This window comes from Leuresthes tenuis, unplaced genomic scaffold, assembly GCF_036924035.1.
Source record: "Leuresthes tenuis unplaced genomic scaffold, fLeuTen1.0.hap1 SCAF_20, whole genome shotgun sequence".
Lineage (NCBI taxonomy): Eukaryota > Metazoa > Chordata > Actinopteri > Atheriniformes > Atherinopsidae > Leuresthes > Leuresthes tenuis.
In genome coordinates, this window is record NW_027325374.1 from 13,641,084 (window position 1) to 13,651,704 (window position 10,621).

General features: G+C 37.6%; 1 protein-coding gene across 1 annotated transcript in view; it reads left to right on the top strand.

Moving 5' to 3' along the window:
• Positions 1-8,717, top strand: part of LOC140278031 (uncharacterized) — a 34,813-nt gene extending 26,096 nt beyond the window's left edge. Inside the window, exons 40-64 of the mRNA XM_072372919.1 lie at positions 24-151; positions 496-638; positions 1,943-2,093; positions 2,566-2,716; positions 2,983-3,056; positions 3,194-3,305; positions 3,528-3,664; positions 3,756-3,896; positions 3,999-4,211; positions 4,299-4,432; positions 4,593-4,735; positions 4,823-4,977; positions 5,076-5,201; positions 5,369-5,442; positions 5,636-5,777; positions 5,863-5,961; positions 6,051-6,130; positions 6,210-6,296; positions 6,404-6,473; positions 6,592-6,690; positions 6,801-6,881; positions 6,978-7,088; positions 7,238-7,351; positions 7,430-7,540; positions 7,736-8,717. Coding sequence (XP_072229020.1) covers positions 24-151; positions 496-638; positions 1,943-2,093; positions 2,566-2,716; positions 2,983-3,056; positions 3,194-3,305; positions 3,528-3,664; positions 3,756-3,896; positions 3,999-4,211; positions 4,299-4,432; positions 4,593-4,735; positions 4,823-4,977; positions 5,076-5,201; positions 5,369-5,442; positions 5,636-5,777; positions 5,863-5,961; positions 6,051-6,130; positions 6,210-6,296; positions 6,404-6,473; positions 6,592-6,690; positions 6,801-6,881; positions 6,978-7,088; positions 7,238-7,351; positions 7,430-7,540; positions 7,736-7,831 — 2,972 coding nt within the window. The 3' untranslated portion in view covers positions 7,832-8,717. The remainder of the gene's footprint in view (positions 1-23; positions 152-495; positions 639-1,942; positions 2,094-2,565; positions 2,717-2,982; positions 3,057-3,193; positions 3,306-3,527; positions 3,665-3,755; positions 3,897-3,998; positions 4,212-4,298; positions 4,433-4,592; positions 4,736-4,822; positions 4,978-5,075; positions 5,202-5,368; positions 5,443-5,635; positions 5,778-5,862; positions 5,962-6,050; positions 6,131-6,209; positions 6,297-6,403; positions 6,474-6,591; positions 6,691-6,800; positions 6,882-6,977; positions 7,089-7,237; positions 7,352-7,429; positions 7,541-7,735) is intronic.
• Positions 8,718-10,621: the final 1,904 nt, after the last annotated feature.

Genomic DNA, 10,621 nt, shown 5'->3' on the forward strand with positions numbered 1-10,621 from the left:
AATCCATTTCTTCTTTTTGACAGAGTGTCAAACCCAAGCTGACATTGCATTTCTGTTGGATGGCTCAGGCAGTGTACATGCAGATGATTTTGTCAGAATGAAGACTTTTGTGACAAAACTGATTGCGTCTCTCTTGGGAAAAGATACACAAGTAAGACTGCGTTATTATTTTTTTAAAACTATCAAAAAGAGAATATTCCAGATATATAATAGAACATTTTGCCTTTTTTGGTTGTTTAATTTAGGTTTTTGAGGAAGCAGAAGAATTACGTATGTAATTACCACCATTTATGTTACAAAATGTGTTAAGTCAGCAAATGTCCAATACAACTTAAACAGTTATGAAGTCTTAATACTCCCGTGCCTTTTTTTTATCTTTATTTGGCACATTCCCCTAATCGCCCCAAAAGCCAAAATGTCTTATTTTTACTGGATAGTTTTGCATGTCGAATACACATTTCCAGCTCATATTCATATGTTTTCTTTCTTCTGCAGTTTGCCATCGTCCAGTTCTCCACACAACCCAGAATCCATTATTACTTCAATACATTTAGAACCAACAATTGGCAAACACAAATTCAACAAATAAGTCAGTCTGGTGGATGGACTTACACTGCGATGGCCATTAAACACCTTGTGTAAGTGTCATCATGACTCTATGTGGTGATGTATTGCATAACCTCTTGATTCTATTTGCCAGTTTGTCCGTGGTACCAACCTGGTTTTCCTCTGCCATTTTTTCTTCTACCCATTCGCCTGCTTGTTTCTTTGTTCTTTTGGTTTTGGTCGACTTCTGTCTTTTCTGCACTTTCTCTCCTTTCCACCATCCTATATGTGACCTGGGAATTGATTTAAGTAAAACATCTTGAAGGATGTCTTGGTTTCCTAAGAGGGAGAGAGGAGTGACAAGAGAAGAATATTTGCAAGATGTGGTAGTGAGGGTTCAAGGAATATCCTTTATAAAAGTCTTTTTCACATATAAAAAGGGTGTGACACACAGAGTAAACTGAATTAAAATCAAATACATGTATTGGTGGAAACACTAATGTACAGACAGAGACCCTGAAATACAACATTAGACTCTAACAATAAGATGCAAATGAAGCAGTCGTACCACCTCACTGAGCTCATAATATACATAATAACGACACACTGATTGTTATCATTATGATGCATTTTATATTTTTCTTTGTGACTTCATGCATTTCCTTTAAAGGGTTAACACCTTACCCTGTACTTTCCCCTAACTGTGTACTCGTCATCTTAATGATGTAAAAACAAATACAATAAGCTTAAAATGTGTATAAATCACACATAAAACGGGACAGGAATGACATGCCAGCCATGCATTGGGAACATGTTGGTGCCCCACATCTTTTTTATTGACAATGATTTAAGATGCCAGCACAGAAGCAGTGATTTCCCATTTTTTGATAATCTTTAATTGTCTTGTTTCAGCTGTTTTTGTATCTGCAGTTTATCTCAGTTTTTTTTTGTCAACTTTTATGGTGTTTTTCTCTGTTTTGTTTTTCTTTTATTCTGGGAAACATTCAAGCTAAGTTTGAGCCTTTATATTTCAGGGTGGCAGCAACACAAGCCATTTATCAGTATCAACAGAATTTAGCCAAAGAAATTTTCATTAATTTGCCAAGATTGAAGAAAAAGTTTAGTTTCATGTTTTCATTGTACTGAAAAGCATTATTTCAACCACTTTAAGTTAATGTTGATTTTCACATATTTCCATGTTACTCAGGAATCTTTGAGAATCATAAAATTTGAAGTATTCTGTGGATGATAAAATAACATTTATTTTTAGGATTCAAACAAAGTCCCTTAGCTTGTTTCCTCATATTTGACAATTGATTCTCTTTTTATACATATGTGTTGAATGAAGCACTGTACAAAAACATTAATCAAAAGTCAAAAATCTTTCTTTTGCCAGGGACAATGTCTTCTCACCTGCAGGAGGTTCTAGATCGAAGGTGAAGAAGATTTTGATAGTCATTACAGACGGAGAATCTAATGACCCCGGATATTTAAAAGGAGCAATACAATCAGCTGAAAATAAAAACATTGTTCGCTTTGCCATTGGAGTAAGTTCTATCTATTTATACCGTATGTAGCTACAAAAATGAGACAAAGTGTCTGTTATATGTGTGGAGGTACTTCATCTCTGTTTTTTCTGCATGCAGGACACAGTAACAATGTTGTTTACTTATGCTTTTTACATATGTTTTGTAGCTCGTGTCAACATATAAATCCTGAATGTGTGAAAACAAGTCAAAGTACAAATCAAATCCTCAAGTACAATAATTAATTCTGCATGTACAAAGCCTTTTAGCTAACTCACCAAGCAGACTAATCATATGTTTTCATATCAAAACATGGTGACATGAGTTTTAAAATTTATGTCTAAGATACAAGACATATGCTCTATAATTTAAATGTTATTTTTTTAACCCTGTATGATCTAAAGCAGAAGCTTTATGATCACATGTACTTTACATTTGCTTTTAGTTAATCCCAAAAGTATATTACCACAAACATGTTTTGTTCAATCCTTAGGTCGGGAATGCATTTGGTAAATCTTCAGCTATTAACGAACTGAACACCATTGCATCTCATCCTCCGGCGAACCATGTGTTTAAAGTGCAGGGCTTTGAAGCTCTTGAGAAAATACGGCAGAATTTGCAAGATAAGATTTTCTCTATTGAAGGTACTGTTATTATCTTAAGAAAATAAATTAATACCGGTTTTTAATTTTCAGCTAGAAATTTATCTCAATGTACGACATCAACAGTGAATATTTTGTCTCATTTCAACAGTGCAGTATCCACTTACTCCTCTGAGCCTCGACTCAGAAACCTTTTAAGCCTAAATAAGCGCATTGCATAAAAGCCTTTATGAAACACTGAATTAAATTCATATGCAGACTTTAGTTGCATTAAGAAACTTAGGCTCTTGTTTATTTTGCTATCACAGGATCTCAAAGCAGTGGAGACACGCTGACTCTGGAAATGTCCCAAGAAGGGTTTAAAGCAGCTTATATTCCAGGGGTAATTAAAATCACTTGATAATTATTTGATGATATTATCTTACAAAGTTAAAAAAACAAACAGGATTTTGAATTAATGATGCATTTTGACATATTCAGATTTAAATCTTGCCAAATACATTTTCCTCTACATTTCAGGGAATTCAGATGTCCATAGTTGGTGCTAATCAGTGGAGAGGAGGCTACAAGAAACACACATCCAGGACAATGTTATATGAGCCCATGGACATAGAACCTGACAGTTATCTTGGTAAGAATAGTTCCATAGAACGAGATAACACCTGGTTGTGTAGGTGCACAACTCTACATCTATATTACTGAAGGAATATGTTGACCAGAGGCCATCCACATGTAGTAATGTGTAGAGGATGACCAACACATGAAAAACCTGCCAATATATCCACTTTGTTTAAACTGGCTAAACTAGAATATTCACACCGATGCCTTTGGTTACTTGACTGTTGAATTCTAGGTTATTCCATGGCAGTGGCTAAAGTTTCAGATGGCTCACTGACAATTATTGGTGCTCCAAGATATCAACACAAAGGACTTGTGAGGACTGTTCAAGGAGAGAGAACAAAGCAAACTATTGTCCCACATCAATGGCAGGTAGGTATTTACCACTTATATAGATTGTCCTGAAATACCTGAAACATATCAATATATCTATTAAATGAAAACTGTTATTTGACTGTTTCAGAGTGGTGAATACTTTGGGGCAGAGGTTTGTGCCATGAACTTGAAAAATGACGACTACACTGATCTGATCCTCATATCTTCTCCAATGTACAAAGACTCTGACAGAGAAGGACGAGTTTATGTTTGCACACTCACCTTTTTGGTACCTGACAGCTACATCAAGTGCTTTTCAGTCAATCTATTTGTTAAATTTTCAATTTTTTAATGAGCATGAAACACTTTCCCATCCTTACATTTTCACCAGAATGTCGAGTGTCACTTCGATTCTCCATTAGTACTAAGAGGGGATGCATCCGACAAAGGAAGGTTTGGGTCTTCTCTTGCTGTTCTGCCTGATTTGAACAAAGACGGTTTCAATGATTTGGCAGTTGGAGCACCTTTGGAGAATGACGGTCAAGGCAGTATCTACATATTTCACGGTGAAGGAGGCAAAAGCATCAACCCTATTTACTCACAGGTGAACAAACTTAAAGAAATCACAAAACAGTGGATAAAATCTTTTCTGTTTGCTGCTTGATTCATTCAAATATGTTCCATTCCACAGAGAATCGCTGCCTCTGAGGTCCAGTCAGGACTGAAGTTCTTTGGCATGTCAATCAGTCAGTCGTCTTTTGATCAGAGTGGTGACGGTCTGCCTGACTTAGCGGTGGGTTCAAAGGGCACAGTTGTCTTACTCAGGTAAGTCCTACGTAGTTAGGATATGCATAATTATGGTAATTTTTACATTTTTTACTAGTTTGTAGCCTGAATGGGTACATCCAAAAAAAAAAGGTTTTAATAGGTCTAGACTCAAATTCGAAGGTTGTTGGCATGTGTCTTTCTATTGTATCTTTTCCAGATCAAAGCCTGTAGTAATGGTTGAAGTAACTGTGACATTCAGCCCAAAAGAAATCCCAACTCAAAATGTTATTTGCTCCAAACCATTGGAGAACACAGCTAAAATCTGCTTTACCATGCACAGTCACTCTGCAGTGAACACAGGTTTCTCACTCTCTTCATTTTTCATCCACTCAGTTACATACTTGTATGTGCGTACATATTTCTGTAAATGAAACTGGTCTGTTTCAGCTGAAGCACAGATTAATTACACTTTGACCCTGGATGCCACTCGGAAGACTCCGAACAACCGAGCTTACATCAGCGAGAAACGACGAGATGAGACCGGTTCATTTACTGTTGATTTAAGAGGTCAAAAGTGCAGCAGTGTGAATTTCTATATTGAGGTAGAATCTAATAACATCTAAATAACCTATAATAGATTAAATAGGTTTCTTTATTCAGAAACTTACAGTTTGATGATGATTTCCTTGTTTGGTTGAAGGCTTGCCAAGAAGAAATTCTCAATCCACTTAAGAATGAGCTCACATTCACTTTTGATGGTGTCCCTTCTATCACAAATCTTAAACCAAGCCTCTCCCAGCAGGCCCAGAAAACAACATTTTATCCAGTGAGTAACCTTGAAACACATTTCATTAACTGAGCACCATCTTTCTAAAAGCTTTACTGTCCTCTGCATTGCTATGAGATGTCCCAAAACAATGAAAAATCCTTAACAGTGTTAATATGCCGGTCCCCTTTATATCCATGAGCCTTACATCTTATTGTCTTCTGCAGTTAGGGTTTGAAATCAACTGTGGTGCCGACAACAACTGTGTAGACAACCTGAAAGTGGATTTCAACTTCACCAAGTAAGGACAAGTAACAAGTAAAGTTTTATTTCAGTGAGTCTTATGTTTCTCTTTCAGTAGAAAAGGCTCAAACATTCAACAGGGTCCAAAGGGTTTTATTACAGCTACCAGAAGTTCATGTAAAAGAAATGCTGTGTTGACTGCAGTCTTAATCTACTCAGTTCTTTAATTCTTCCTCCTCATTAACTGTCAGATCCTCAGAGGTTAAAGTCGGCATTGATGAGCTTTTGGATGTAACTGTGTCAGTGGAGAACAGAGAGGAAAACTCATACAACAGCCATGTTACTCTCACTTATCCAGTTGGGCTCTCCTACAGGAAGTTTACAACCCTACAGGTAAGGCATCAGGATCTAGTCTGTTTGAGTTAAGCTCTGATCAGCTGCTGCCCAAATCACAAAGATGTTGTGCCTTTTAATGCAGGGAAGGATTGAGTGCAACTCCTTGGACAGTGAAGATGGTGTAACTAGAGGAAAGACAGACTGCAGTATTGACAAACCTATTTTCAAAAGCAAATCCAAGGTGGGTTAGCTGCACTGCTGCTTCTCACTGCTGCACAGACTGTCGAGCCCAAAGAGGCCAAGTGACCTCTCTCATTCACCTCATTTTAGGCAGTCTTCATTGTCTCCTATGGAATCGGAACCAACAGTGGACTTGACAAGAGGATCTTTGTCACAGCAAATGCCACCAGGTCCTGGTCACCTGCTGCAGATACAGCTCTTTTATGCAATATTCACATTTTTATGAATATTTTCATCTTTATCTTTTAGTGGGAATCAGCAGCACTCCCCTTCAAGTGAGCTCTACATGAAGAGAGAGATCAATGTGAAGTCCAGCATTTTTGTTTCGGTTGAAAGGTCTGTGTTTTGCAACTGGAATTGAAAAATAAATGTGTATAATTTAAAATAGATAACTTTGTTCACCTTTATCTAATATTTATTGAATGTTTCCAATTTCTCTGCAGCTCCCTCACCTACAGTAATTTCACTTCTGGGAAAAATAATTTGCAGAAACCAGTCGAGCAATTAATCAAGGTGAAAGAGTGCTTCGTCCATTAGTATTCCTACTGTTAACACATTCACTGGCTTGACACACAGCTTAATTTAATATTTAGTTTTTCTCTAAAACCTTTCATTTCTCCCTTTCTCTCAGGTTACAAATCATATCAGGGTGCTGAATTTCACGGTGGTGATCAAGGTTCCTGTAAAGCTCGGCGACAAAGACATCTGGGTGGATTTGAATACTCTGCAGGTGAAATATGTCACGAGCTGCTTACCTTTAGAAAGGCTCACCTGTAACTGTAGGATAAAATGATTTGGGGAAAATAGTCAAAGTGACATAAATCACTCCTTTTTTCTTAGATTGAAGACTGTCAGACACACAAAGATGAAGAACCTGTTGTCACTGATTTTGTTGCTCAGATAAAGGAAAATAAGTTAGTGGTGAGTTGCCTTTTCAGTGTAACTGTTGAATCACATCTGTTAAAAGGTGCACATTATATCGTACTGCAGATGTCATGTTTCATTTGTCCACCACAGGACTGCTCTGTAGCCAGGTGCAGAGTCTTCAAGTGCACTAAGTTGATGGGAAGGTTGGAAAGTGTGACGTATATGATCTCTGCCAATCTTAGTTCAGGATGGATAGAGCAGGTAATTGATGTGAAGTTTATGTAGTTAATGCAACTAGTTCATACTGTGAAATAAAGTAATTATTTCTTCAGATGTAGTCAGTACTTTTTAATTTAACAACACTACAAATCAGATTAAAAGGCTTGTCTGTTCGTTTTTTTTTCTCTCAGATTGGACTTCAATCCGCCAAATTCCTCCTGACCAGCACGGCCAGTCTGGAGTATGATAGAGACCAGTACATCTTCTTCTCAACAGCGACTAATAACACCCCCCCTGTTCGCAAGGTTTGCAAGATTACACATTACTCCTAATTATTATTTATGGGAGCTTCAATTTGATCCAAATGTCATATTGTGCTTCAGATTGAAACAGAGGTAGAAGTGTATCCTGAACCAGATTTCACCAAAGAGATTGTCGGAGGATCTCTGGGAGGGTTAGCTTTTCTAGCTTTACTCACTGCTGTCCTGTATAAGGTGAGACACTCATGTTTTTCAGTAAATGACACAGATTTCCAAAGGGAAAGAAATTGCTAAACGTGTTCATTGATGACAGTCTTTACATTGTAAAGTTTATTCTTTCATCTGGTTTGGCCTTTTCTATATATCATGGCATGAAAATACAGGTTTGATTTCTTTTTTTACAACTTTTTTTTGTCATTTTACTTATAGGCTGGGTTTTTTAAGAGCAAATACAGTGAAATGGTGAATCCAAATGAAGGAGCAGCAGATGCAGAGGCTGATGGAGGTGCACCTACAGAAGAATAAAAATATCACTAATTCTACTTCCCAAAGACACCAGCTGTTTCACACGTCCAGTTCTATACATTCATATTATTAGCTTGCTTACTTCAGCTGATTACAAGACCAAACCATCTTACAATATTCAGGAAGTTACAGTGACAGGAACTTCCACACCACCACTTTTATTCAGTGAAACTAACAGCCTGTGTGCTTATGAAATCGCTCCCTAACAGCAGACAACTGCTAACATGGACATGTAAAGAATCGCTAGCATGTAATACAGAGTAAATACTATTAATACTTTTTCCGGACCCTAAAAATCTTTTAAATTGAAGAGTCTGAGCAACAAAAAAAGACATCATTCATCAGTCCACAGCTCATGTCAGCAATACCAGACAGACATTCCTTAATTTTTGTTTAAAGAGATTAGACATTACTGTCCCACTGGCACTTGGTAGTTGGCTTTTTTATTGAAGGGTTAACCTGAGATTTCAGACATTACGTCAAGCATTACATTTATGCTCAAAGTTTGGATGGTCAAATAGAATATGACTGGATACAATAAATGTTGTGTACATTCAAGTACACAGGGAGCTTTTACTGTGTACTAAGTAAAAGCTACATTTTGAAAGTAGCTTTCAAAATGGACTCAAAATGTATGTTTGTACCCACATTCTAAACTGAACAGCCTTTTGCTGCTCTACACATGAATTATTCCTGTTTTCATAGAACTCAAAACATTGTGTTTTAATTGTCACAGATTAGTTTGTTGTTGTAAAAATGCAATACTGTATCATGAGTAATTCTCACCTTGTAATGTAACATGAGGAGATGTGCTTACAGCTACTTACAACCATCTGTATTTGGAAATGTAAATTGTTTTGTTTAAGAGTAAATTATATATAACTGAGCTCTGTTCCGAATTGAAATAAAAAGGACATTTAGTTTAAGCCTCATTATATTTGTTTTAAACTATGTTAAACACATTTTTCTAGGGCCTGGCAATAACTATGAGAGGAAATGGTTTCGCACTCCTTTCGAAAAGTTTTCCACATCCACTTTGTTTTGGAACTCACAAAGCGCAGCATTGGCTGTGTCCCTCACCCCCATGCAGCTGCAACTTTTTTATGTTCCCGTTCTTATCCCCACATCTCACTTGCCAAACCTAAACACTGCCATTGGGAGGATGTGGGTGGGTCAGAGGATGCAGAAATTAAACTGATTGGACTGTTTTGCCTGCCGACCCAAATATAATGTTTTCAAAAAGCATTGTCAAAGAATTGTGGAACTTGCTCCCATCACAAAATCTCATTTTGAAGCATGCTTTTTATCTGAAACAGATCTGTCTTCGCTACACCATGTTGGCTGAAGTGCCCACTGATCTTTTGGCTGAAAGCAAATATGATGTGGGGCTGATAAAAGGCTGTGAAATGGTAATTGTCACCCCTAAATCTGACTCTAGCCCGTGTAAAAAACAATGCCTCTTGAAGCCTGAAGCAATTAAAGGGATTAACCTGTTTTTTTTCAATCTTTTCATAAAACTCACCCATGCACACTCAATTATTTCCTGTTAAAAAGATTAGAGATGCTGGCCAGCCAGATGAGTGGCACTTTGTACAGGACCTGCAAGCCGTGAATGCTGCAGTTCAGCCACATGCTTCCACGGTGCACAATCCTCTCACTGTTTTGTCTCAAATTCCATCAGATGCACAGTTTTTCTTAGTTGTTGACTTGTCTAACACATTTTTCTCTGTCCCTGTGCACCCTGACAGATAGATTTGGTTTGCTTTTGAGCTTGAAAGGAGATCGAGTTTTTACACGGTTATGCCAGGGGTACAGTGAAAGTCCCACTATTTATAACGCCGCCTTTAAAGCCAGACCGGAACCACTCCAACTAACCCCAGGCTCTGCTCTTTTGCAGTATGTTGATGACATCCTTTTATGCAGCCCATCGCCCATGCAGCCCGCAGAAGTGCGAAAAAGACACAGTGACTCTGCTGAAACATCTTCCTTCTTGTGGCCACAGAGCCAGCCTTTCTAAGTTACAGTTTGTACAGGACAAAGTCACCTTTTTGGGTCGTGTGATCTCCGAGGCGTTCACTTTCTCCTAAGTGTGTTGCTGCAGTCCAGAACATTCCTAAACCAGTCACTAAGAAATAGCTCATCTTTTTTAGGCATAACATCTTACTGCAGGAACTTCATTTCTAACTACTGATTCCTTGAAGCCCCTCTAGGGGATTTCATTCACAGAAAGGGCCTCCAGTCAGCTGATCACGTTCAATGGACTTCAGAAGCTGAGTCAGCTTTCACTCAGCTCAAACTTAACTTGCTCAACCACAGTGCCATCAAAAGCGGTGGTACCAAATCTTGGAATTAGAATTATCCTGCATTTTAATACTCCTGTGAATAATCCTGTGACTGCAGCATTAATACAAATGAAATGTGTGTGTAATACATCTCCACTTTCATTGATACGATTTAAACTCACCATAATCAACTATCTTTAATTATTTGAACGCTGTCAACTGATTCCTGTTTACCTTGCTTATGTTTCATGCCTGTGTAAGTATGGTATTAATGTATTGAAAACAGAGTGCGCAGATATTCAAAGGCAGTTTTTACTCGACATCATATTATTTCTTACCCTTTTAGACTTTACTACACCTTTTCATATTCTTTTACCTTTCCTTTTCAATTGCATTAATATTATTATGCTCTTTTTGGCTCTCTGTCCTACTATTCTCCCATCCTCAGACGTGTTTTTTTTTACTTCTCCCTGACTTCGCTTATTTTATTTTTGTTACCCTGTTTTTG